Consider the following 27,142-nt stretch of genomic DNA (forward strand, 5'->3'; position numbering starts at 1 on the left):
TGCTGAAAGACAGCAACACGATCAAATATTCATTTTCTATCCAGTGGCATAACGAACGCCGCGATAACAGCACAACTTTGCATGCTAAAACAGGAGGATCCAGGTGATCATACTGCAGTTAGTCATCAGTTATGTAGCCAACAGTCAGGATACTCCCCCAAGGGAGGTCTGTTGTGGATGTACCCTTCTCTTGTGCTCTTCCTGAAACGCCCACTGCTACCTGCTGCCAAAGGTGGGCCAGGGGCTAGGCAGCTCTCTGACATGACTTGGGGTGGCTGTCCTGGACAACCCCATTATCTCTGGGCATCATACCCTCTTCTGCCTGGACCTCCTGTTCCTGCAGGCTTCATACTTCAGCAGTGTATTTGTTATCCTGCAGAAAACATAACTAGAGGGGATCAGCAGACCCAGACGTCTTGCCTGCAAAACACCATCTGAAGGCTCACAGGATGAAGCAGTCAAAGGAGGTCCACTGAAAGTCAGTAAGAAGGACAAAATACGGGGAAAGCAGAAAAAAAATAACAGAAGTATATAAGCAAGTGATTGTTCCACTTTATGCTTTCATTTGGTTGTAAACCAGTTGTTGCAACACTGCACAGCATGGTCGCTGAGATTTTATTTATTTTTTTATTTATTGAAATGCGGAAGAGGGAAAGCGTGCTCCAAACAGATAAGGCTTTCCTACAACATCATGAGTTTGATAAACGCTGCTGTATGTGGAATACAGGACTAAACAAACAAACAAAAAAGGTTTAAAACGCATACAGGACTTCAAGGATTTCTGAAACAGGCTTCAAAGGCTCAACACAGAGAAAAGTGAGGACAATTTGCCTGCTGACCATTTTTAAAAGCGCGGAAGGAGGAATAAACGCAAGAAAACTTTCCACAAATGGAGTGTATTTTCCCTGCTTTTAGTTTGGCCTTCCCAATGCTGCATTGCTTGTGGCTGTGCTGTGCCTGGTGACTGCTTCCACCAAATACCTGCCTGCCAGACCACGCCAACAGCCTGCCCTGTGCACTCAGGACCTGTTTGGAGCCACCGATGCAGCACTTCTGCTTCAGTACAAAGTACTTCGACGCTATTTGCCACGGTGAAGAAGTGATCGAGCCATTACTCGATTACCACTTATCCTAGAAGTTATCCACTTCAACGAACAGAATAAACACGCTGATTTTTTTGAGTTATTATGAAAGCAGAGCACTGACAGAGTCTGATCTATTGCACAGTCATTAACATGCAGAGATCAACCCAGCGCCATTTCCAATTACCAAAAGCTCGTCGTAACGCGAACAGAGCGCTCCCAAAGGTTTACCTCCAGGGCATTAAAAACAAATAGCTATTACCCATCAGGATTAATAACAACACTTGAAGGGCTCTGTCATTGAACATGACAGAAATCTACGTCATCAGCAGGAAAATGTTAGTTTCAAACATTAAATTTTGTCAATGAGAACAGAAAGACTCTCAGAAAATTTACCAGAGGAGCAGCCACGTGAGCCCATTTTCTAGAAATCTGTCGACTGCCTTTGGATGTTTATAGGCTGCTGTGTTCCTGAAGCACAGCAATTTGGCATCAGCCACCCAAACCACACAGCTACCGCGACCATTAAATATTCTTCACACTTAGGAAAAATGCAACCGAAGGAAAAGCACTGTGCTGGCGCCGAGGTGCCTCAAGGGTTGCATCTTTTTCCTCCCTACCCTTCGAAAGCATCAGCGAGCCTTCACATCCCCCTGAAACGATGCACGAAGGCGGCTCCAGCTTGCGAGCATCTTCTCTCCTGACAGATTTTTGTTTGCACCGAGGGGCACAAGCGTTCTCCTAGCCCAACAGCGTAAATAACTGCACAATGTTAAAAATGCTAACGCAGCTAGACTCTTTGCTTGTGAAACCACGTAGATAAGCTTCCTCTACCCTCACCTAAACCCCACTCACTGTGTTTTTTTTACAAAAAGAGGCAAAGCCCACACACCTCCCTCCCTGACAGGACTCAGCGCCCATGGGACCACACGGGGCCGTGCGCGGGTACCAACCCCAGCCCCTCCCGGCCCTCTAATTAATCCCCAAATTAACAACACCCCGAGACCCCCGACCACCACACACCCCCTGAGGGCTCCCCTCAGGGCTGGCTCCATCCCGGGGCATGGCGGCAGGGCAGCGCCCGGTCAGGGCTGACGGCGGGGAGGCTCGGCGCTCCGTGCCGGTGCCGCTCGCCCCGGTGCTCACCTGCCGAGCGGTCGCTTCATGCCCGTGTCGGCGGCGGCGGTGGCGGCGGGCAGACGGAGGCTGTGCCTCAGGCTGCAGCCTTTGTCGAGCGGCGCGGGCGCGGCGGCGGCGCGCTCATGCTCCACCGTGACCGACTCGTTGCGTTTCCTCATGCCGGGGAGGAGGCGGAGGGGGGGGGGTGGTGGTAATGGTGGTCCGGGATGGCGGTAGACGGCAGCTACGGCTCTCCCCGAGCAGCAGCTGCAGCCGCCGCCGCCGCTCGCCCAGTTCGTGCTCGCCCCAGCTCCGCCCCCGTTAATCTCCGCCTCCGGAGCCGGGCCGGGGACAAAGGCGCCGCTCGCCCGCACCGCGGCTGGCCGCCGCCCCCCCTCCGCACCGCCATCTTTACTGCGGGCACTGCGCGCCCGCCGCCATTTTGTTGGCGGCCTGAGGCGAGGCCGCGGGTGGGCTCGGTGCCAGGCGGCAGCTCAGCCAAGTGTCCTCTGAAGCATAAATCAGCCGTAGCAAAGTTTAGGACGCAGTTATGTTCTCCCCTCATATGTTCCCTTTAACCCTTTGGGAAGCTTACAGTAGCATACGAGAAAACATCTTTATGTGTTGATCTCTTCACAGACACGCAGGCAAGGCTGTGTTGCCACAGAGCTCGCTTACCCAAATGGCAATTCCCTGCTGCAATGATTAGCGGCAAAAAAAGGAACAAATAAAACATCCCTTCTGGTACCAGTGACTAAAATACCCGTATTCTAGCGATGCGCTGCAGAAAACAGCCGTGCTTACATACCCCATTTCGTATTGCCACTGCTGTGTACCGAATGCCGAGCTGGTCCATCAAGGCACCTTGTGTGTTCTCGTAAAGGGAAAAAGTGGAAAAATTCACAGAAAACAGGCCTCTTCAGACCTCAGCTATCATACATTCATTTCTTCTGTATCGCTGCAAACTGGTCCCATACCTGGAACATACCTGGAGATTCCAGGAAAATACGGCATTACAAATTAATCCAAGGAGCAAAATCACGACCAAAAAGGAGTGTTATAAATAAAGTCTCAACTCAATCTGAATTTAGTAATATTTATACTTATAAAAGGTATAAAAGGTATAAAAGGCAAGTAAACAGCACTTTGTGTGCAGGGAGTCTACGCTCCACCAACATGCACACACGAACATCAAACATTCTAAATACACAGAACATTGCTTTACATACTAAACCCGAGTATGCCTATATATACGTACAATCAGGAAAGGTAACAAACAATCCTTGAACTGTTAAGTTCCATGACTGTTAAGTTCCATGACTTAATAGTCTCCATTTTCCATTCCTTTTGAACAAAATGTCTCGCTTTAAGTTGTCAAGCAACTCGGTCTTCAGGCCTTATGTATCCCGTTCTTCCCGGACCAAAGAAAAGCATATCCAGCTCCTTTTCAAGGCCAATGAGGCCTGGGTCCAAAGGCACGTCCAGGTCACCCGGGGGCAGAACAGCAAAAGCCTTCGATGGCTGTAGCAGCAGAGGGGCCCATGGCGTAGCAGTCGGATCAGTAAAGGAGCCCGCAGCTCCCTCACTGTCTGGCAAGCCACACGTTTGTGACTGTGGCCCCACAGGGCTCTTTAAGGCCTCAGAGATTGCTCGCCAGGTGCTGAGCGATCCCACTGCAACCTCACAGAATCACAGAACTGTAGGGGTTGGAAGGGACCTCAAAAGATCATTGGGTCCAACCCCCCTGCCGAAGCAGGTTCCTCAGAGCAGGCTGCCCAGATGGGCCTTGAATATCTCCAGAGAAGGAGACTCCACAACCTCCCTAGGCAACCTGTCCCAGTGCTCTGTCACCCTCACCCTGAAGAAGTTATTTCGCATGTCAGTGCAGAACTTCCTGTGCTCTAACTTGCAGCCATTGCCCCTTGTCCTATCCCCACAAACCACTGAGAAGAGGTTGGCTACATCCTTCTGTCCCCCACCCCTCAGATATTTATATACACTGAGGAGATCCCCTCTCAGTCTTCTCTTCTCCAGGCTGAACAGACACAGGTCTCTCAGCCTTTCATCTTTGTGGCCCTCCGCTGGACTCTTTCCAGGAGATCCCTGTCTTTCTTGTACCAGGGAGCCCAGAACTGGACACAGTACTCTGGGTGAGGCCTGACCAGGGCAGAGTAGAGGGGGAGGATCACCTCCCTTGACCTGGTGGCCACGCTCCTTTTAATGCACGCCAGGAGCCCGTTAGCCCTCTTGGCCACAAGGGCACAGTGCTGGCTCATGGTCAACCTGTCATCCACCAGGACCCCCAGGTCCTACTCCTCAGATCTCCTCTCCAGCAGGTCGTCCCCCAGCCTGTACTGATACTTCGGGTTGTTCCTTGTGTCCAGCGACTTTCTGTACGAGCTTCTGTGAGCAGTTTGCTGAGTTTGGCAGAACCCATCTTCATGAGGCGATCAATGTGCCTGTTCCCATCCTGGTCTCCATTCTGCTTGCTTGCTCCTCTTCATTCCTTCTTTCTGCCTCCCCATTGACGACATAACTTCATCGTGTTGCCTTTTTTTTTTATCTTGAGGGCAGGCTCCCCTCTTACACCTTTCTTCCTACAGCAGTTCTTTTCAAAACAACTTTTCATTGGTCAAACAACTTTGCATATAACAACAGCAAACACCCAGAAACTTCCATGCCTTAATGGCTGGAGAACAAGAAACCGGAGACTGCATGGAGTCTCCTGAATCCCCCTTCTTTGTTCCCTCTAAACTCTTTTATATTCCTGATGGCCTCATTGTTAAGAGTCTGATGTTATCCCAACCACGGGGCTTTCTGACCCCCATGGCCACACTCCCACATCTCCCCCTTCTTTATTATCAACCATTTTCTCAACACGAATTACCACTCCATATATAACAGCATAATTCCTAAAACTTTCAAGCAGGCTTTTGAACACACTAGTGATTCTTGCACATGCTTTGAACAGCAAAGGAGAGTGTCTTTTTTTTTTTTTTTTCCCTCAGCTTTTACTTTATTCCCTGCATCTCGTTGGGAAGGCTCGCAGCTGCAGTTGGGGATTGTTAGCCGTGTGTTTGGACATGTGGTGACAGCAAGTCGCGAGTGGCAATCATTCCTTGAGCCACCGCTTCCAAAGCTGTACTGGGCTCCTTGGGAGTGACAGGGCAGTCCTGTGAAGACAGAGCTGCAAGCTGCCTGACAGGCTTTGGTATGAGGAGGATGGTCTCAGGTGTCATAAACCCGCTGAAATGACTGAGAAAATTTATTACCAGGAAGGTCATGTAAGGAAGATTACTTGAAAGTCTATATTTATGGCATGGGTCCTAATAGCGACTGGCATTCGCTCTGTGCTAGAGAGAAGGCAAGCAAATATTTTCTTGTAGTGACCTTAAGCCATTCTCAGCATTTCTGAAGGCTTCCTTAACTAGGTACAAGTATAAACAGGCATTTGTTTGGTCTGTCCCATCATATCAGATTGTTAAGATTTAGAAATCACCACGTCATCTTTTTTTCAGCTTTTTTTTTTTTTTTTTTAAGTGTAATGTGTGCTGTACTGCTAGTACATAATTTATAGAAGATGAGAGAGGTTCTCCCATTTGGGATCAGTACTTATCCCTCTGACCTATTGTAAGAGATGAATGTGGCATCATAAATTTGCCCACTCACAGAAATCAATGCGCAGCATCCATTCTTAATCCCAAACTGTGGACTCGATGGGAGTGGTCAATGCAAGGGTCACCTACAAACCATGCTTCTGCTGCTGTTACAGGCAAGCTAGGGTGAGATTTTACTGTCTGCGGTCACCAAATACTTCATCTGAACAATGCAAAACAGCCTGGGGAATGTGCTGCCACAGGATTTCTCAGCAGCCAGTAACTCTGCGTGGTTCTGCAAAGAGAATATGTGCAGGAAGAACAGGAAAATCCAGTCAGAGAAAAAGTTGAGAAAGAATTTGGTATTTCTTAGCTCAGGGCACAACTGAAGATTATTGTAGAGCTCTAGTAGAAAGTACCCCTGTGGGCAAGGACACCTTCCGTAAGGTTTCTGTGTGTCTGGAATGAGCTGGAAGAGGTGTGGACACAGGCCATAGGGCAAGGACACAGCCTGCTGGACTGCAGCTGTGCCAGTCTCCTTCCTACCCTGTGTTCTCCACAGGCAGCTGCACCTGAAGATGGAAAGCAAAGGACAGCGACTGAGCACAGATCGTAAGTAACATTAGCAAGAGAAGGGATGATAGATGTGTTTGGCTGTGGATGAAGCTCTTAAGTCTCCGCAAAAGACAAAACCCAGAGAAGGAGACACTGAAGGAACGCAAAAAAAAAAAAAAAAAAAAAAAAAAAAAAAAGCAAGAAGCCAGGAGAAAATTCTGGTGAGAAGACTACTGGGGGATACGTCTCTGGAAAGCACAAGGCTATTCAAAGCAGCACAGCAAACAGAAAAGGCAAGGACAAAGCCATTTCTGAGGACGAGGTGCTTGAAAGGGGGCAAAAGCCAACAAGAAGAGACTCGAAGCAGAGCACAAGGAGACTACACCACTGAGAAAGGCAGCAGTACCTCTGAAAATCCACAGAGACCTGCTAGGAGGACAGACACCCACAGCTTTCTGTTCCTCAAGCTGCTCCTCTCTGGGAGGACAAGCAGGGAAACCTGATGCTACAAGCAAATTACGCTCTTTTCTTAAGCATCGAGACAGAAATGCTTTATCTTAAATTGTTTGCACAAGTTTGTGCTTGATGGGCGGTGTGAGGGCTTTGCAGCACCGCAGCTGGCTCCCAGTGCAAGTGCCTGGAAGCAGCCCCACACATCCTACCTCCATCACTGGAGCATTAGCAGCACTTCAGGAATTGCTGTGCTGCCAGCAGGCATCAGGGGATTCTGTCCAGGCGCATGCAAAGCTCAGCTGACCTCTGGAAACATTTTTCCCCAGGTATGGCTGAGCAAATACCATCTATACAGTTCAATGTCACCTCTGCTTACAGCCTCGCTGCCAGACTTGTAAGCGTGACTTTGCTGGGCGTTACGTCTTTGTCGTAAGGGGGAAGGCATTGCTGTATATAATAGACTCAAGGAAATTTTCCCCACGTGCCTCGCTAGATTTGTTTAACTGATGAGCTTGAAAAGATTGACCCCGTGTTTAGTTTTTTTCAATAGAGAAGATTGATGGGAATCTTCTACCCAGATGTGTTATTTGTTCCAGATGCAGAAGGCATTCAGGCTACTCTGGTAAAGCCATAGGCTGGTCCTAGGTCCCATTTAGCTCCTTCCTCTGCAGTGCAGCACGCATTTCCAAGGGCACGGGACAGTTCTGCAGAATCCAGATGACAGAGGAAAACACAAAGGCATCTCAGTCCAGCTCTCGCAGGCAGTCTGCTGGCCAGGTGACAGAACTACAGCCTGGAGCAGCCAAGCTCGATATCGTCAGCTGGCTTCCTAGCAAAGCGCAGGAGAACTCAGCGTTTCCCTTGTCCCACTCCAAGCTAGGCCTGGGAAGTTGTAAGTTAAGAAGGAAACCACCTCAACACACAACTTTGACAAAAATCTCAGCTTTGTTGACCCTACTCCCTTACTACAGCAAAAATCCCAGACTTAGGATGTCTGTAATTGACTGACACTGGAATATGTGGCTGCTCTGTGCGGCAGCCGCCTGTAGATGGCTGTATTCCCACGTGGCGCCGAGGTAGGCTGCAAGGGAACGCTTTGGGGTCAGCAGCCGCAAGGAAACTTCCTGACCTTTGCTGCCTTCAGGCCCCTGAGGCTGGAGGGAATGTCTGCAGTAAGGAAGAGAGGGAGAAGAGCATCAGGTTGAGGAACATTGAAAAAAACTGGATGGAGACAAGTGCACAGGACCTGATGGCACACATGCTGAGGGAGCTGGGTGATGCCCTTACAAACCACTCTCGATGCTCTTCGTAAGGTCATGGTGATGGAGAGAAGTTTGTGAGGACTGGAAGAAAGCTCATCTCCCTGCCCCCTTCAAGGAGGGCAGAAAGGAGCACCCAGGGAACCAGCGACTGGTCAGCCTTTCCCTGATCCCCGGGGAGCTGAAGGAGCAAGTGATGCTGGAAAGCGTTTGAGATGCACAGAAGGCAAGAAGATGATCAGGAGCAGGTGTCATGGATTTATGAAGGAGAAATAACGCTGAGGCAACCTGATGGCCTTCTGTAGTGAGAGGACTGGGCGAGGGGAGAGCAATGAATGTTTCTTCTCTTGACCTGAGAAGGGCTTTCAGCACCCCAGTGTGAGCATCACGGACAAACTAATGAGCAGACAGTGTGATAATCTGGAAGCTGGCTCAGTGGGCAGGCTCAGAGGGTTGTGCCTAGGTGCACAAAGCCCACCTGGAGCCAGCTGATGGTGGTGTAGCACCTCCTGCTAGACCAGGTAGCCCGGGGGCCCATCTGACCTGACCCTGAACACTTCCAGGGAGGGGGAACTCAGCTTTTCCAGGCAACCTGTTCCAGTGCCTCACCACCCTCATGGTGATGAATTGCTTCCTAATTTCTAAGCTAAGTCTACCCTCTTTTAGTTAAAAGCCATTCCCCCTCGTCCTGTCACTACATTTCGAAGTAGACCTCCTCTCTAGCTTTTTTGTAGGACTTTTTAAGATACTGAAAGGACACTATAAGGTCTCTCCAGAACCTTCTCTTCTCCAGGCTGGGCAACCTCAACTCCCTCAGCCCATCTTCCTAGCAGAGATGCCCCCTGGTCATCCTCACAGCCCTCCCGGAGGTCCTTGCCCTTCACAGAACCCCCCAGCCTGTCAGAGACCTCCGAGATCCCTCCCCTAACCCACATCCCCAAGCCCTACACCCTCATGTTGGGTGCTGAGCGCGGTGCTTAGGTGGGATCTCATGAACCTCTCCCCTGTGGTGCCCAAACCCTGCAGCGAGGAGGCACCCCCTGAGGCGAGGAGGCTGAGGCAGCTCCCCCCCCCCATCCCCATCCCCATCCCCTCAGCACCCCCCCCCCTTTCTCCCTCTCCACCAATCAGAAAATCCCCCCGCGCTGCGGCGGCGCGGCGGCGGCGTCAGCAGTTGCTAGGCAGGCTCCCGCCGCTGGCCCAATGGGAGCGGGGAGCCGCGGCCGGGCCCGGGCGCAGGCGGCGGCGGCGGCGGCGGCGGCGGGAGCGGAGCGGCAGGGGCCGGGGCCGGGAGCGCGGCCGGGGCTGGGGCCGGGGCCGGGCGCTCACCATGCCCTACAAGCTCAAGAAGGAGAAGGTGAGGCCGGGACGGGCCCCCGGGGGGCTCCCCCAGAGCCCTCAGCCCTCAGCCCGGCCCTCAGCGGCGGGGCCTTGCCGTTGCCTTCACCCCCTCCCCGCCGCGGCCCTGTTTCCCCTCACGGCGCGGCCGTTGAGGCGGGGGCGCGCGCACGCGGGGCTGCGGCCGGCAGGGGGCGGGGCGGCTGGTGCAGGAGGGCGGCGGGGGCGCGCCTGGGGGGGGGGGCACCGACATCCACCCCCCCCCCCCTCCCTCCTTTATCCACCCTCCATCCCTTTATCCCCACCCTAACCCTCTAGGGGGGTCCTGGGAGGGGTGGCACGAGGTGAAAGCCGCCCCCCCCCCGTGTCTTGTTGCCTCTCCAGGAGTCTCCGAAGTCAGCCAAAAGCGCTCCGAAGGCTGGAGGTGGTGGAGGGAAGGATGGCGGGGCAGAGAATTCGGAGGAGGTAAGGCTGCCACCAGGCTTCCAGCCCTGCGCATCCTCGAGGAAGAGCGGTGTCTCACGCCTGGGGGTGTCCTGCGGACGCCCCGCCGGCTAGCACACCTCCCCGGCGTCTCACGGAGCCGCCGAAACCTAAAAGTTGAGGTGGAGTTAGTGCCCCGTCAAATTCAGCCCAAAGGGAGTGATGGCAGCTTGAGGAGGAGACGGGGTGAGTCCCGTACCCCGCGGCCCTGCGAGGAGAGAGTTGGCACAACGCTGATGGCAAGCGCTGCGCACAGAGCGTGCGGAGGGAGAGGAGCCGCAGCTCTCAGGGAGGAGGAAGGCTGACAGGCTGGAGCAGCTTCCGTGCTCCTGTCAGAGCGAAGCACAATAAACCCTGTTGTCACCTTGTGTCAGAGTGGGAGAGTAGTGAGGAGCTGCAGCAAAAAGAACTTGTTCTTCTGAGGCATTTTCTGGGGGAGTGAGACTACGAAATAATTGCTAGGACACCTCGAAGAATAGGGGTGAAGAGCTGGAGATGAAATAATTCTCCTTCAGTATTACAGCCTCATCGCTGAACGCAGCATTACTCACGAAAAGGCACGGTCTATTCCCAGCTACGCAGAGCCTCTTTCGCTCTCAATTTGGATGCTGCCAGGCCAGATGTATTAGGATGGCCTCAGCAGGATGTGATAAGATGATAAGCAGGGCTAGAACTAGCAAAAACTTGGGTGAACTGCAGCTTTTCTGAGCAGCACTCAAACAGCGTGGCTGCAGGTTTTGAGAGTTGTCTGGGAGGAGCGTTGTACACATGTTGAAGGAAGGATGCCCGTGTGTATGTGGGTATTTTATTTATTTTCATACTGCCGTTTGGCAAACAAGTTGTGCCGCTTCTCTGTGCATAGAAGCCTGCGTGCTCAAGTCTTATCTGGAGCATGTTGCACTTAGGATCTGGAGGGTCTCAGGGAGGAGAATTAAGGCGAATGAAGACCAGGAGGAAATCTGTAGTTCAGTGGGAACGTTGTGGTCAAAATATGGGTATTTTAGAGTCTCTTCCAAAGCACAGACCTGGGTTGCAGACCTGCCACAGCTGCTCCACTTCAGGGTTCAAGCCCTGCTCATGGCCAGCCTGCTGTGTAGGAATCAGCTGAGTTTGTTTCCTTGGAGCAGGTGGTGGTTTCGTAGGTCCTTTTTCTCTATCCCATCCTCATCCTGGCCTCTGCCCGTTTTATTCTGTGCCCAGAGGTGCAGACAGCCTGCTGGAGAGCCGGCTGCTGACTGGGGGAACAGCTCAGGCTGCGAGCTTCCCTCCGTGACCTGACATGGCACATAATGTCTGGTTGTTCCTCGGCGCAGGAGAAACTTGGAGGTGTTGTGTCTAACCCTCCCTCCCACAAAACATACCCAGCCACTTCCTCATACCCCAAACAAACTCCAGCCCTTCTTTAAGATGGAAAGCTGGGTCTCCTTTGATCATAGGAACAGAGAGCAGAAAGGAGACACCTCTGCAATGTGCCACTGCCACAGGTCTCGTCTCCATTTCCCTGTTGAGCTTGCAGTGGAGTCGTTCCCTCTCGGTGCTTTCCTGCCTCCAGACTGCCTTGCTGCAGAATGGAAGAGAGCTCTTTGCTTGCTCAGAAGAAATGTATGCCAGTTTGAATGCAATTTTCCTGCTCTTCAGGAGGCACAGAAAGGTATTTCTGACTTTCACATTGGGGGACTGGAAGGAATTCGGTGCGTGTGCTGGGATTGAGGCTCCTTCCTCCTGTTGGAAGCAGGAGGGGGTTTTTCCTCGTGAAACACCCAGAGCAGTATCGTGTGGTGGGGTTGGTGCCTCTGCTGCCATTGTGGGAGTCTTGTACCCTCTGAATTCTTCCGTGGAGTTGTGGTTGTCTGGGTGCTTTTCTGAAGGTGAAAGCTGTGAGCGCCAAAGGGAATTGTCACCTTTCCTCGGCTCTCAGATGGCTGAGGGGCTTGGAGCAGAGCAGTGTTTGGGCGCTCCTCTTCCAGTGGCTGCTTTTCCTCCCTCACGCTGTGCTCCAAGGAGCAGGGAAGGGCTGGCAGCCCTCGTTTAGCCCGAAAGCTGGGACTCGTTTTACAGGCAAGTTGTCCTGGCTGGTGGAATGAGCAAAGCTCTGCGAGGAGCAGCTCTGGCTTCGCAGATCCCAGTCAAGGACCTCCTGTGGGGGTCTCTGCAGAGGGGGCTGAAGGGGGCAGGAAACCCCTGCCTTTGGAGGGACAGTTTTGTCTGGGAGATACGGGTGCTGTGGAGGAAGATGTGGGGGTGGGAAATAAAAGGTTGGTGTGGTTTGTGGAACGTGATGGAGGTATGAACAGAGAGAATTTCTCTGTGGCTGTTTAAGGAGAAAAAAGAAATAATGTCAGAGACCAAGGCGGTGTTGGGTGAGAGGATGAGACAGAGTTACTCCTCCTGGCCAGAGCGACTGGGAGAGGCAGCTGGGTGGGGAGGAGAGTTAATGACCTGGAAGTGGGAGCGGGGATTAGCAGCAGCAGGGAAGAGGGAAGAGGAGTTGCCGTGCAGCCCCAAGGGCAGCTCGCAGCCTGGCGGATGGGGTGTGCGGCTCCGGGAGAGGGGGGTGCTCCTTCTCACCGAGCCGCCGCCTTACGTCTTCTGCAGCCGCCTCCGCGGGGCTCGGTGCTGCAGTACCTGGAGTCGATTATTCAGGGCCAGGCCTTCCGGCGTGCTGCTGTTACCTCGGAGGCAGGGAGCTCGGTTTTTAATAGGGAAGCCGGGTAGCGAGAGACAAAGGGAGCAGGTACTGACTTGAGGGATGGGAAGGGAAGAGTCATCGGAGGAGGAGGAGGAGCTGAGAGCAGATCCGGGCTGAGGAGCTTAGCGAGCGGGGGATGCTCCAGGGACCGGCGAGGCAGAAGGGCTGGCGGAGCGGCGGCGATGCGCCCAGCTGCAGTGGGAGTGCCTGCAGAGGTGAGGTCATGGATGGGCAGGAGAGCGGAGCAGAGCTGCCACTGAAACGGCCCCGAGCCTGAGGTTTGGGGCCCGGGGCTCAGCGACGTGCACCGACAAGTTCCCCGCGAGGAGGAGGAGAAGGAGAGGCGGTGGGAACCAGCAGGGAGGAAATGCCAAGGAGCTGGGGGAGCTGAAACCCCGGGTGCGACTGGGGCCGGCCCATCCTCTTGGCTCCTCCGCAGAGGGGAAGGTGGGGCTGCTGCACCACACTTGGTGCCGCTGGCTTCAGCAGGCGGGCAGCAGGGCTTGCCGTGGGGGTGCTGGGAGCAGGCGGGGCCGTGCCCGTGGCAGGGAGCTGGTGGCCACGCCAGGGGAAGGGTTGGCGAGGTCGTGAAGGGGAAAGCCTTCAGTCCTCGCAGCCTGCGGTGATCTCAAGGATGGAGGCTGCGTTAGGGAACTTGAAGCGAGCCTCCTCGCTCCTGATTCATGTGACGGAGGTAGGAGGTACTGAAGGGAGAGGGGACAGCGGGCCTGCCACCTCCTGAAAGCAAGAACTCAGTCCAACGCCAGAAAAGCCCAGAGAGGATCAATCCTTCCTAACCCCCCTGAGCGCTGCAGCACGGGCGCAGCCTACCCGACCTTCCCCACCAGCAGATTTGCTCTGGCAAACTCGGCTGTGTGGTTTCTGCGTCGGTGTGTCTGCTTCCTGAGCGCCCAGTGGTTAAATCCGAAGCTGCGTGTCGAGGACTGCGGGCACTGGGGGCAAGGAGTCCTGCAGAGCCCCTGGTGAGGGGAGCGTGGCTGTAAGCTGGGAGCGTGCGGTGCGTGTACCGAGCTGGGAACATTTGCCTGGGGCGTTCCTGAGTGGGTGGGGAACGCACAGACATGTCCTGTCAGCCCCACATGTCTTCTAGGGCAGCCCAGGTGCCCCGCTTCCCTCGGTGTTACCTGTCGGGCTGCTGACACATCTTTGGTTTCCCTCTGTATCATCTGCCCCCCGTGGTGGCTCGGCATTCACATCCTGCCCTCCTTCCCCGTTGAAGGAGAAGAGTGACCCAGAGCAGAGGACTCGCCTCCCCTAAGGTGCCAGGGCAGCATCTGGGTGCCTCAGGCTGCCCTGCTACCCAAACGGTCGGGGTGAGGGATGTATTTCGCTCCTGGAAGGGCTCCAGCAAGGGTTCAGCCCAGTTTGGCTGCTGAGGGGAGACCCCTGGTCAGGATTTGCTGCCTCCAGTTTGTGGTCTGGGCCTGCTGGTTCTGGCAGGTGCAGCTGCGCTCATCACAAGGCTTGTCTCGCTCCCTCCTCTCTTCATCAGACCGTGCTGCTCCACACAAAGAACTGAACCAAATCTCAACTGCAGGGAGTTCGGATCTTCTCGTCTTCCCCCCACCTTGGTTCGGGGCTGAGTTTGAAGCAGAACCATTCGAGATCTCTTGCAAGCCCCGTGTGGGTGTGTTCGCTGCTTCTTGCGCAGCGCTGCTGTGCTGCACCTCTTTGGGAAGCGTCAGGGCTCGGCTTGGGTAAGGGCTGTTCCTGTCTTGGGTAAGCTGCAGCTAGGCTGCTCCTCGCAGGAAAATACTGGCTGAATCTTGTTTGGAGGAGAGCCCGGACAAGCTGCTGCTCTGCTGGAGCTTTCCCCCAAAATCCTACAGGGTGGCATCCCGGGGAGGTGTGTGTTTGTACTGAAGGGACTGACGTGCAAGGGTTTCACCCACCTCCCCCCCCAATCCATTGCACTATCCCTGTGGGGCCCTGAACTGATTCCCCCTGCAGCTCCTTGGCTTCGTGTGCCAGCTGGGAGGAGTTGGCTGAGCCAGGGGATGGGAGCCTTGCTGGGTGCTGTGTCGGGATGTCGCCCTTTTCCACGTGTTTTCCGTGAGTTAGGTCAGTGTGGTGGCATGGGATCGGTTAGTTAGCCATTAGGGCCCAGGCAGGACCATCAGAGCTTCAGCCAAACAGAGCTGAGCTGCGAAAACACTGCTTTGAGTTTCTGGTGACCCGCTGAAAATAAGGAAATGCAAGAAAATAAGCAACTTGCTGTTAACCGGCAAGTGCTGTTTAACAAGCACAAAGTGGAGAGAATGTCTGCTGGGGGAGAGCACAAGCAAAGAGTTTGTGTCAGTAAATTCTAGCAGCTTGTGGCAAGACGTGGCTTTGCTTTCCGTATCTCTAGCGCCCCGTGTACCAGGAGGCTCTGATGCCTTCGTGGAACCTCTCAGGAGTGAATAAAACTGATGCCCACTTTGCAAGTGTGCTGCAAGTGCAACCGACCGGTCTAGAGCCTTGCAGAAGCAGGTGAGATGTGCTGAAATGAGAGTCCAGCAGTGCAAAATGTGCCCTGTGTCTTCAGGCCAAGAAGACGCTGATTACACCTGACTCTTTGTGAGGCTTGAAGGTAAAAGCTCATGAATTCTCCTCTCTTTTCTCGTCAGGCCCAGCAGCCGCAGCAGCAGCCGCAGCAGCAGCAGCAGCAGCCGACTTCGAATAAGCGTCCCAGTAACAGTGCTCCCCCTCCGACCCAGCTGAACAAGATCAAGTACTCGGGGGGACCCCAGATTGTGAAGAAGGAGCGTCGGCACAGCTCTTCTCGCTTCAATCTGAGCAAAAACCGGGAACTGCAAAAGCTCCCAGCCCTCAAAGGTACAGGGTGGCCTGCCTGATGAGCTGTTCTTCCTCCAGGCAGAGCGCTGTGGTGTGAGGGCTCTTTCCAGAGGGCCCCTGGCAGCGTCCCACTAGCCTCCTGCCAGCTGTGCTGCAGGGATGGCTCTGGGAAAGGTGCTTGGCGTGGCAGCAGGCTGGGAGTTGATGGGAAGCCTAAAAGAAAAGGAGTGTGAGCTTTGTTGCCTTCCCGTTTGAGCTGATTGAAGCCCTGGTGCTCAAGTTAACTTGAGATTGCTTCAGATCCTGCAGATTATGCAGGAAGGTGGCAAGGTGCAGAGTCCTCGGTGCAGGCTGCTCATGCTTCCTGCAGCTGTGCGGTCCTGGGAGAGGAGCAGTTCTCCTCCTCCTCCTCCTCCTTCTCCTGTTTCCATTGCAAACTCTGGTAGCGCTATTGAACTTGCCTGCATTAGGGCAATTACACAGCATTAGCAGTTAGTCTCTGTAATGGGGCAATTAAAGATGCCTTAAGTGCAAGGAGAAAGCGTTTTCAGCAGTTGCTCAGCCAGGCCCGCTGCTGACATTGTTCACAGGGACAGGAGGAGCCTTTTCAGCAGGGGCAGTGCCTTGCAGCTCAGCACTCATTCTGCAAGCGAGGTGTATGTTCGCCCGGCTGACCCTCGCAGCACAGTTTCCAGTGGCAAAATACCAAAAGGAGAATGCCATTAGTGCAGGGCCTCTGCCACCTTAGCCCCTCTCCTTTGGGCTGCTCTCTGGGAAGACAACGAGCCTGCCGCGTGCTCTGCCCAGCTCCCCCTGTCACTGTGGGGCTGTTGGCTCTGATGGGAGCCATCTCTGGACGAGCCAGGTAGGTGCTCTGCCCACCTCCAAGGACAGGCATCCTTGCTTTCTCTTCCAGATGCTCCTCCGCACGAACGCGAAGAGCTTTTCATCCAGAAGCTGCGGCAGTGCTGCGTGCTTTTCGACTTCATCTCCGACCCCCTCAGCGACTTGAAGTTCAAGGAGGTGAAGCGAGCGGGACTCAACGAGATGGTAGAATACATCACGCACAACCGTGACGTCGTCACCGAGGCCATCTATCCTGAGGCTGTAATCATGGTAGGGCGTGAGGCCAGCCTGTGCTTGCGTGTTAGAGGAAGGGACTGCTCAGAAGCATGTGCTTTTGGGAGGGAGACAGAGAGGGAGAAACATGGGTTTGCCAGAGAGCAGCATGACCCCAGTCTTACCCCTTCCTTTATTGAGCTGGAAGCTTTTGTCCCTGGCCCAGGCTGCACTCGTGGAGTTCACGTGCGATCTGTAACCCTGCAGCCTCTAGAAGGGGAGCTGTCTGTGGGCACAGCTATGGCAAATCACAGCGCTGAGGGGTTTGCTGCTGGGAGGACCGCCGTGAAGCTCGGGGCTGGCATTCATACCCCTTTTTGCTCCCCTCAGTTTTCAGTGAACCTTTTCCGGACGCTCCCGCCGTCATCCAATCCCACAGGTGCGGAGTTTGACCCCGAGGAAGATGAGCCTACGTTAGAGGCTGCCTGGCCGCACCTCCAGGTGAGGAGGAGCAGGATAGGGAGCTGATCAATTCATCTCTGGGGACTCAGGGGTCCGTGTCACCTTGCTGCCTGCCCCAGCAAGCGAGGCTTGCTGTGTGCTGGGAGAGGGAAGGGCAAGGCCTGCCACGCGTGGGTCAGAGGCAGTGCAGGGCTGTCCTGGAAGCAGACTGCTGGATCTGTGCAGCATTTACCTGCAGATTCCCATCGTCCCATGTGGCACAGAGGTGGGCTGGAAGTGAACGCTTTGCTGGGAGTAGAGGGAGTCGTGCTGTATTGCCTACGTAAGAAGCAAATCCCTGCAGCGTTAATTTCCCTCACAAAGGCTCAAGAGCCCTCGTCCTCGAGGCTTCAGCAGAATTAGAGGTAGCACCCTTGTCTCTTCTTGCCATGCTCCCTAGGAGGCATGTGGAGGAAGAAGAGTGCCTGTTGCCAAAATAAAACCTGTGCCAGCACCCGCTAACACGTCACCTGTGTGCTGGATGTGATCCAGGTGCATTAACTGGGAGCAGACACGACCAGAAAAGGACAGGGAACTGGAGGGGACAAAGAGGGAAGGGGACCAAGGATCTTTTCAGTAAGCTGCGTGTCCTGAGAAGTAGCCTTTAAGACAACATACATGAAAAGAGATTTGAAGGCAAGAGTAGTCATGGTGTAACAGAGCTGAGAACTGGAAGTCAGGGAGTGAGCTCATGAGGATCTCCCCAGGTGCCTGCATGGAGACAGGCTGTCAAGGTGACAAAGGCAGAACAAGAGGCAGTCACGGCAGGATGAAGCAAAAAATAGCCGGGAAATAAGGAGCAGTTCCGCAGCACTGGTTAACGGCTTCTCACTGCTGCGGGTGGTGTAGGGTTGGTGGGAATGGCATTGCTTGGCACCCTGTAGTAGGATGCAGCGCCCTGGTTTGGTGTAGGGGTTCCTCAGAAGCATTTTCAGCAGGGTCAGCCCTCAGATAGTCTTGCCCATCTAGGACAGAACTAGAAGTTATTGTTTCAGTGCTGGCAGCCTTCTCAAAGCAAGCCGGCCTTTTTCCCCCAAGGGGGACACAACGTGGATCTCACATGGTTTAGCAGGGTCAAGCCAACCTGGAGCCCGTCCCCATGAGTCAGAGGACACGATGTGTTGTCCTGGGGTCATTTAATGTCTTCGCTTTTCTGTTCTTCCTTGGCGTGTCTTGAAAGCTTCCAAGGAAATCTAAGCCGTTGCCATCTCTTCTGGGGGTTTCTGTTCTCTGTACAGGCAGGGGCTGGAGGTAGGAAAAGGGTTTCCCAAGTGCAGTGTCTACATCTGAGCAGGTGGCTGTTGTCTTTGGCGGGAGCTAAGGTGATGGGATCTCATGCAGACTTGGACAGTTAACGTGACACTCTCCATCATACTGAGGGCAGCTGAAACATGTTCCTGTGTCTTCTGTGCCCCCGTTCAGGCCTCTCAGCTTTCCCCCAAATCCTTAAGGAGAAGGAAAAGATTTAAACATGAAGTAAACGCTGGTGAGGGGGGATTTCTAAGCGATCTCTCTTTCTCCTTCCCCAGCTGGTGTACGAGTTCTTCCTGAGGTTCCTGGAGTCACCTGACTTCCAGCCGAACATAGCGAAGAAATACATCGACCAGAAATTTGTACTGTCTGTAAGTAATCGTAGCCCCTGCCTCTGTGCAGCACCTCTGGGAAGGACATGCAGCAGGCTTTGGCCCAGGGGTTACACACATAGTCTGTCTGTGTCAGGAGGTGCCAGATGATGGGGGGTTTCTTTCTTCCCATGTCTTATATTGAAAGAGCAGCCCGAATTCTCTGAGCAGGGCAAGAAGGTGTGTGAGCTGTGGTCCCTGGAGCTCATCATTGTACAGGAGGAGTGGGGCAGTGGGGGCTTTGAAGGGAAGCCCAGGAACTCACAGCTTTGGAGATTGTTTTGGCCACTGCCATGCTTTAGGAGATGAAAGGTTCTGCTGGTGGATAGGAGGCTGCATGTTTCAGGGGAGCAGCTGCTGTGACAAGGGTGCTGAAGGCTCATCTGGAAGAGCCACTTGAGCTGAGCAGGAGCGCTGCCCAGCATTGCCTGTAGCGCTGTCCCACCAGGCAGTGTGCAGACACTGACTGACTTGGTGTCCCCGCAGCTGCTGGATCTCTTTGACAGTGAAGACCCCAGAGAACGAGACTTCCTAAAGACGATTCTGCACAGGATCTATGGCAAGTTCCTGGGTCTGCGAGCGTACGTGAGGCGGCAGATCAACAATATATTTTACAGGTGAGATGTTTCTCAGCGCCGCTGGCTTGCTGAATGCGTGGTACAATCCAGTGAGATAAATCCTGGGCACTGGAACGGGAATCCATCTGTGATCCAGACTTTGATTAGCCAGGTGGCTCAGTTATGTCACGCTGCTGAGGTGTGGATAGCATTCACCTCTGCACAAGAGCCGTGACAGTTTGGTAGTTGTACCTTCAGCATACGTAGCAAATGCTGGGACTGGTGAGTGTTAGCTTCTTTGAGGTTGTGCTGATCTGGGAACTGTGAATAGAATACTTGCCTCAAACTCTTACACCTTGCCCTGCTGTCTTGAGTTCTGCTTTTTGCTAGGAAAATCCTCATCTCTGTTGTTTGTCCTTCCTTTTGCTAATCAGACTGGGTCCAGCACTTGGCAACAACCTGTCATTTGTCTCTTCTCTTTAGGTTCATCTATGAAACAGAGCACCACAATGGGATTGCAGAGCTGTTGGAGATCCTGGGAAGGTAAGGGCATTTTTGGAAGTCCCAGAGGGCCCGCGGTGGGTGAGCTATCCTAGCCCACTGTGCTGTGTGAGCTGGCACTGCCTTCTTTCAGTTGTTCTTGCAGGAGCCACCTCTTTCAGAGGGTCTCAGTCTGGTGAAGCACACAGTGAAAGCCCTCTCCAGCCTTCTGATAAATGTGGCAGTAGCCTTCTCCTCCCCATATTTGTTTGCTGTTCTGTTGTGTTTGAGACCAGTTTCCAGCTGAGGAAACATGCTCTTACCGAGCAGGGTGTGCAGGGTTGGGCCCCAGCGACTGCACTTCTGCTGGTTAGTGCTTTCTCAAGTTCCTAATGAGAGAGCTAGGGCATCTCAGGGATTCTTTTGAAGTGGGAGATAATGTATTTCCGCTGGGGGAAGACATTAAATAGAATATTTGTTTCTTCTCAGCATAATCAATGGGTTTGCTTTGCCGCTGAAGGAAGAGCACAAGATGTTCCTCATCAGGGTCTTGTTACCGCTGCACAAGGTGAAGTCTCTCAGTGTCTACCACCCACAGGTGAGAAGTGCTTCAAATTCCCAGGGCAGATTATTGCAAAAGCGTTCATTCGGGCTTTATTGTAGATATTCAGCAGGCTGCATTGCTGTATTACACAAACTTCTTGGTGTAAGATGTTCGGGGCTCTGCGCTACCCTTTAATCGTGGTGGTTTGTCCCAGCCTTGTAGTGTCTGGGCCCGCGTGTGTATACGTCTGCTTTTTGCCCCTGGCTGATAGGAGGATATCCTGTCATTACCTGCTGAGCGAATGCTCTGGCCTGCTCTGCCTTTCTGTGCTGCAAGTTTATGAAATATTGGTGCCCTGCTGAAACCAGGGAGGTAAAATTTCTGAGCTCCAGTCATCTGTGGTGTGTCATCTCTTAGTCATGGCTGAGATATGCGGAGAAATCAGTGTGCTGGGCTGCTAGGCTGGTACAGAGATTAATTTCTTGTCATTTATAAGTAATAAGAGAAGAGAAAAGCGGAGAAGATTGGGACTCAGGCTAGAAAGTGAAAAATGGGTACTGAACAGTGCTATCTATTTTCACAGCCTCATTTTTATGCGGGTAGGGCTTGCTGATAGTTGAGTTTGCTCCCTCCCCTGCGTGTGGCTGTGCTTGCATTTGAATGTATTAGCTGCAGATGGCTCTAGGTGCCTCACGTTGTATCCTCTGCGCTGCACAAATGTCCTGAGCTCAGGTCCTGCCTGCTTGGTCTCCGTAAGTCCCCGATTGCCATCAGAAGAACTGGATTCCTTTGGAGCTGCAGCTGTCTGCTTTGTCACACGCGCTGTGGAGGGCCTAATGTGACTTCCAGCTGTGGGTGGCGGTGGCAGCATTTTAATCTCCAGCACATTTGGGGCTGCTCTAATCTCACTGTGTTCTCTCCTGCAGTTGGCGTACTGTGTTGTACAGTTCTTGGAGAAAGACAGCAGCTTGACAGAGCCGGTGAGTAACCTTGCTTAACCTCTGCGTGTCAGTCAAGTCCCAGAAAGTTTCACAGCTTCTTTACAATTCAGCAAGAAGGAAAAAGGGCTGGAAAGGCTGAGAGGCATCGAGATTGTTTACGGTACTTGCCTGGCACCCTGTGGGCAGAAGGGGCAGTGCTGCTCATGTGCAAGCCTTTTGCATTCTGCCCTGAAAGCTTCAGGAAGGTGGTTTGGTGTTTGCTTTTGTGCTTCAGGTCTTGGTGCAGCAGAAAGAAAATTATGGAGTGTCTTTTCAGAACAGGGCTTTCAGCTTGTGACGGATTCTGCAGAGACAAAGCATGTTTCTGTCTTATATCTAATGGAAGCAGCACGAGATCACGGGGCCTTGGAATAGCACAAGTTCACTCCAGACTGCCAGAGCTGGCCAAGGAACCATGAGGATGAGGTTAGGAACCTGGGATCTACGTAGGCAAGCCCCTGCTTCTTGACGAAAATATTCCTCCTGCTCTAGCATCCGTAGGCTAACTCCACAGTGCTAAGTCTCAGTGTAGAGACATATGCCTCCAGGATGGAGCGCTGCTGAAACATCCAGTTCTAAAATGTGTGAGCAGTGGAGCCCTCCAATATTCCAGTTCCTGGCTACGCGGGCCTGCAGTGGTAGCCAGGCTATATGCTGGCTTGGCAGAGGGTACAAGCAGGAGACAAATGTTTCTCCACCTCCTGGAGGCCAGGAAATGTCTTCTGCAGAGCTGAGCTTCACAACCTCAAAACAGCAGATGGCCAAAGAACGTGTGCTTGTGTCACTGGAGCAGGGAGCACCAGAACGTGTGAGCATTTTAATGAGTAGCACTAGCTGAGGTCGTTCTGTTCTTTGGCTGAAATGTGTGCGTTTGTGGTGAGCCCGATGGTACTGGGTGGAAGCTGGTCAGCTGTTGTCAGCTTTCTGGCTCTGCAGCTCTGACACCAGCAGTGCTGAAGCAGACCTCCTCGCTTTTCTCTTCAGTGTAGGACCTCCATTTCCTGTGTTCCCGAAAGCCTCCTCTGCAACAAATTGTGTAAGGTGGCTTCCTGATCATGCTGAGCACTTCCTGTGGCTGAAATCCAGCCCAGCAGCCTCCTGCCAAAGCTTTCACTGTAGAGTGAGGGATAAAAGAGAAATAGAAAATCTGTCGATATTTCCAATCCATTCTGCAGCTTATACAGATAGTAGAGCTCCATAGCTCGTTGCTGCTTCTGGAGTTGGTGGTCCCTGGATTAGACACCCAGGTCTGCTTGGATGTTTGTGGAAAGCAGTGGAACGACCCAATTTCACTACCTTCAGCGGGCCATTTTGTTGGATCCTGACCAGCCAGACCAAGGCCATATTATCACAGCCCTGTCGATGAAGCATCCTCCTTGCGAAGGTTTCGAACAGACTACTGGTATTACGGGGGCTATTGAAGCCTTGGAAAATTACAGGGGTTGTGCACCAGCAGGGCTCAGACTGCACCAGGAGCTGTTGCCACCAGTGCTGGAAGGAGGCCAGATCTTCCTAGGCCCGCACTGGCTTAGAGTGTGCCTCCCAGAAGCTTGCTCAGCAAGGCTTGGCATGGGAGCTCCTGCATTACAGCAGCCTGACCGCCTGCCAGGTGAGCAAGACGTCAGATGTGCTCGGGAGGAGTGAAGGCAGACCCGACACACCTCGTACCACCTTAGCTGTAGGAGGAATTGTCTGAGTCACTGGAGCTAACTCCAGCCTGGCTGGCAGACCTGAGTAATGAAGAACGGCGAGGATAACCAGCTGCTGGCTTCCTGAGCCTTGGCTTGGTGGAAACAAACGTTGCTCTTGCTTTCCCCAATGAAATTCCTCTTAGATGCTCAGAATCGGATCTAAGGACATGGTTTGAAAGAGTAGCTGTTAGCAGCAGTTGTCTGAATCCAGTGGCTGTAGAGTTAGAGCACAGAGTCAACGTTTCTGTAAACACCACACCAATGTTTCTCCCAGAGCGAAGGTCTGCAGGATCTTGGACCCTGTCTTTGACAGTGCCTAGAAGCAGATGGGTAGGGAGGGAAGCAGAAATAATAAATAAATCAAGTGGAATATAGCTCTTCTCCTAGTATTTCCTTCCACAGTCCTTTAAGCAATAGTTTCCTCCCCCAGAAGTTAGATCTGCATTGTCAAATTTAATCATCATCATTGGGTTTAGCCTCCACGAACTTACCTGTTCCCTTCTGGAGCACATTTGCTCCAGAAAGTTTGCTCCACAAAGCCTTCAACGAACGAGCTCTGTAATCCAGTTAATCCACTGTAAATCAGTGTGTGCTGGTACTTCCTGTTGCCTGGGCTGAACCTGACCATTGCATTATTTATTGGGTGCTTCCGAGTATTCCAGCTCTGCAATGCATTGGATAATGATTCCTTAATCACCCTCTCTGCAGCATTTCTGACTCTACTCGTTGATCCTCCCGTGTTGCTCTGCCCCCTCTGGCAGCCCCAGCCCGCTCTGTCTCGAGCCTTTGTTGTTAAACTGTGCTGGGGGAAGGAGTTCTGAGCTCTGTGCTGGTAGCACGTAACTTTCTCACCCTGGGCACTGCTGCTGTCTTGCGTGCAACTTGGCAGAGTTTGTACTTTGCCTTCTTCCCTGGTAACCCACCCTGACTCTCTGAGGAAGTCTTGTTACTTCTGTTACTTTTTCTCTTCTGCAGTTGTGGCCAGACCTTTAAAATCTCATTTTGCAGCTGATGTTAACTTCTAACGCTGTGTCCGTGCCTCCTCCCCACTCAGGTGATCGTGGGCTTGCTGAAGTTCTGGCCGAAAACACACAGTCCCAAGGAGGTGATGTTCTTAAACGAGCTGGAAGAGATCCTGGATGTGATCGAGCCGTCCGAGTTTGTGAAAGTCATGGAGCCCTTGTTCAGGCAGCTGGCCAAGTGTGTCTCCAGCCCACACTTCCAGGTGTGTCCCAGCTCGGGGAGCGGGTAGGGCGCTGCCTTGTAACCCACTTGGCACGCGCGGGTATTGCCGCAGCTCTTGAGCTCCGTGGATTAGTGGTGACGGAGGTGTCACCAGGGTGAGTACTGGGGAGCCGTGTGCTGGGAGGGGTGAGAATCCTCGCCCCAGCCTCAGAGCCAGCTCGTCCAAAGCAAAAACTAAGCTGATTAGAGGCCCCCCTCCTGCTGCACCGTGTGTTATGGGGAGAGACATCCAGTGTCACCCTGTCACAGCAGGACCAAGCTGACCGCAGCACTGGGGTGAGGCCAATCAAAGAGAGGCCGTGGAATGAAGGTGGCTTCGGAGAAGGTACTTTGTGTAATTCTGGTGTAGCTGATGGCGTACTGGAAGTGTCAGAGTGTGCTTCTTCCTTGGTGCCACTGAAGGAAGCTACCCGCGGTACCAGGCTAAAGCAGTCTCTGGATGATAGTCCTAGGGCTGAAAATCTGTGGGGTGGTAGGAGCTGCAGGTAGCTCCTTGCAGCTGTTCTTCACCAAGTGTTTTCGTTTGCCACAGTGTGCAGGAGGCAGATGCACAGCTCGCTGATGAAACACGCGACTCACCCAGCTCTGGGTGGGGTGTTGAGTGGTGGCAGAGCCCTCAGAGTGGGTGCAACTGCTCGGTGAGGCAGGCTGGCTTCTTACACAGTGAGGTACAAAGGCAGGTGTTCAGTACAAAAACGAGGTCAGCCAGCCTAGGTTGTGTGTGTGTAGAAGACCACTGCTCCCTGAAAGGGATTGACTCTGGGAAGGGCTCGGGGAGCTTGGTAACCCCAGCTGGCTGTGGGTTACACGGGTGGTGGATGGGCACCAAAGGACCAGCAGGAGCTTTGTGCGTGGAAGTTGCAGCAGTAGGGAATGAGGGGGCTTGAAAGGGAAAGGGCGAAGGCTGGGGGAGAGGCATCCTGTACTGCAGAGCAGGCCTCTTCCACTGTCAGCTCTTTGCAAAGTAAGACTGAAAAACCTGGACAAGGTGCAAACACCTCACAGTCTAGGGGCATAAACCTCAGAGGCGTTCCATACGGTAAGACGGAGCAGTTTTGGTGTCTGTAGCTTGCCTGAGAACACAAATAGGAATTGACTTCATGGTAGGTCTGCATACCTTCATGGGAAAGAGTTTTCTCCAAGTGGATTGTGTGTTAGTCTAGCAGACAAAGGCCTAATGAGATCTAATAGGTAGAAACCAAAGCTAGGCAAGTGACATGAGACAAGTTTCACTTTCTTTACTCAGGTGAAATGACAGGGTAAGGGGATGTAGTGAGTTCTCTGGCAGCTGAAATACCAAACAGACCGGATGCCTCTCTTCCTAGCTGTTTGTCACCCTCCAGCTAGCACTAAATGCAGAAATTTATCCGCAGCGTGGGGACTGCATTGCTGAGATTTGTCATTAAATATGAAGAACTGTGATTGAATCCATCGCAGTATGGAAGCTTGCTAGACTTGTTTGAATTGGCAGAGCAAGGTGGCTGCCCCAAGATTTTCCATACTTTCACCCTTTTAGATCTGGGGATGAATGGTGGGCCTGGTGCCTGAAGCATGTTTGAAAGTCCAGAGAGACTGTGCTGTGGAGAAGGCCAGGGAGGAGTGGTAGAAATGGAGCCTTGCAGAGTGCAGTCTGAGGAAATGAAAGAGGCTTGGAGTGGATCTGTGCTAGGACCCGGAGAGGATGACATTGCTGTGCTCAAGTGTTGTGTAAAGGGTGACGGAGCCATCAGGATGATGTTAGACTAGCTTAGTCATGAGGTAGGAAAGTGAGAAGTGTCTGGCAAAAGCTGAGGGTAATAGCTCTAGGCAGAGGGAATAAATGGCCACGTAGAAGGTGGCCGAGGTCAGCCCTGCTGCCTGTGCTGCGGGGAAGCGTTTGCTCCTCAGCTGAGCGGTGGCAAGCTCTGCTCTCAGCACCACACGGTTTCCACGTGCACCACAGGTGTGGCTGGAAGGAGCCTCTCCAAGGACGGGTTTCTCTCCCACTGCAGGTGGCAGAGCGAGCACTGTACTATTGGAACAACGAATATATCATGAGCCTGATCAGCGATAACGCAGCCAAAATTCTCCCGATCATGTTTCCAGCGCTCTACAAGAACTCCAAGAGTCACTGGAACAAGTAGGTCTTTCCGCATGCCCTGGCACTTGCTGTGCATGCAGGATTGCTTGACCTACTGGCGATCTTGGGGCATGCTGCTATAGTGCAACGATGCATGGCACTCGGTGACACCAGCTGCTGAGCCAGAGGGGGTGTTCCTGGTTTCAGCACGGGAACGTGTCGCAGCACACCACAGTGTCCCGTGGGGTCAGGCATCTTGCAGTGATTGGCCTTGCGGCTGTCGGGCCTGCCCAGGGATGGATACCTGCGTGTCACTAATGCTGCGGGTCTCTTGGAGGTGTGCTGGAGGTTTTCCAACCCATTTCTGGCTTCTTGCTAACTGGTGAGCCCCTGTGTGTATGCTCTCTGTGACCAGAGACGTTGGGTCCTGCAGTGCCTGACTGCGTTTGAGTACAGGAGGAGTGGAGAAAGCAGAACCAAGCAGGCAGATGCCCCCTGTCAGATCACCTCCCACGTCTGCTTTCTCGGTGCTGGTCTGTGTTGTGGTTCTCCCATCAACTTCCTGCTGGTCTTTCTTCCAACTGCTTCCTCAGCTGATTCCTTTTCCATTTAACCCAAGTTGCAGAGCTCACTTCCTTTTAATGAATTAGCTGGAAATACTCAGCCCGCAGCTGAGATCCTAAAATCTTCCAGCAAAAAAAGACAGTGAGATTTTTAAAAAAAGTCTTCTATTCCAGAGGGCAGAAAAAGCAAAATAATTAATTCTGGGAAGGCTGAGCGAGACCAGGAGTTAAGCATACACCGTGGTAGCAAATTCAGGGTTGTGATGCAGAACTTGTTTGCAAACAGCTCCCTGCTGGTCTGCTTTGACTGCTTCCTTCTCGACATTACAGCAGGAAGCACAAACCTGAGCCACCAGTCACGGGTGCCCTAAAGACTCGGGTGAATGCATTAGCTCTCCAAACGGAGCTGCCTTGCTCTCTGTTGCATCCGATGCCGTTCAGCGTACCCGTGCAGACATGAACGTGCAC

The 27,142-nt window shown here is 53.1% G+C and overlaps 2 protein-coding genes across 4 annotated transcripts in view; one reads left to right on the forward strand and one right to left on the reverse strand.

Annotated features, from left to right (window-relative positions):
- ABHD12 (abhydrolase domain containing 12, lysophospholipase) overlaps window positions 1-2,623 on the reverse strand; it is a 36,245-nt gene extending 33,622 nt beyond the window's left edge. The window contains exon 1 of the mRNA XM_068675430.1: window positions 2,229-2,623. Coding sequence (XP_068531531.1) covers window positions 2,229-2,380 — 152 coding nt within the window. The 5' untranslated portion in view covers window positions 2,381-2,623. The remainder of the gene's footprint in view (window positions 1-2,228) is intronic.
- A 6,642-nt stretch (window positions 2,624-9,265) lies between these two features.
- PPP2R5D (protein phosphatase 2 regulatory subunit B'delta) overlaps window positions 9,266-27,142 on the forward strand; it is a 28,955-nt gene continuing 11,078 nt past the window's right edge. The window contains exons 1-12 of one of the 3 annotated variants that reach the window (XM_068675440.1): window positions 9,266-9,421; window positions 9,787-9,867; window positions 15,205-15,412; window positions 16,290-16,489; window positions 16,823-16,933; window positions 18,463-18,555; window positions 19,042-19,172; window positions 19,596-19,655; window positions 20,082-20,190; window positions 21,063-21,116; window positions 23,862-24,032; window positions 26,044-26,171. In XM_068675440.1, the coding sequence (XP_068531541.1) occupies window positions 9,395-9,421; window positions 9,787-9,867; window positions 15,205-15,412; window positions 16,290-16,489; window positions 16,823-16,933; window positions 18,463-18,555; window positions 19,042-19,172; window positions 19,596-19,655; window positions 20,082-20,190; window positions 21,063-21,116; window positions 23,862-24,032; window positions 26,044-26,171 (1,373 nt within the window). In that variant the 5' untranslated portion in view covers window positions 9,266-9,394. Of the gene's footprint in view, window positions 9,422-9,786; window positions 9,868-11,321; window positions 11,537-15,204; window positions 15,413-16,289; window positions 16,490-16,822; window positions 16,934-18,462; window positions 18,556-19,041; window positions 19,173-19,595; window positions 19,656-20,081; window positions 20,191-21,062; window positions 21,117-23,861; window positions 24,033-26,043; window positions 26,172-27,142 lie in introns of those variants that run through there. The other 2 variants (XM_068675441.1, XM_068675439.1) reach the window with 2 other exon arrangements.

The sequence above is a fragment of the Anas acuta genome, chromosome 3, assembly GCF_963932015.1.
Source record: "Anas acuta chromosome 3, bAnaAcu1.1, whole genome shotgun sequence".
Classification (NCBI taxonomy): domain Eukaryota; kingdom Metazoa; phylum Chordata; class Aves; order Anseriformes; family Anatidae; genus Anas; species Anas acuta.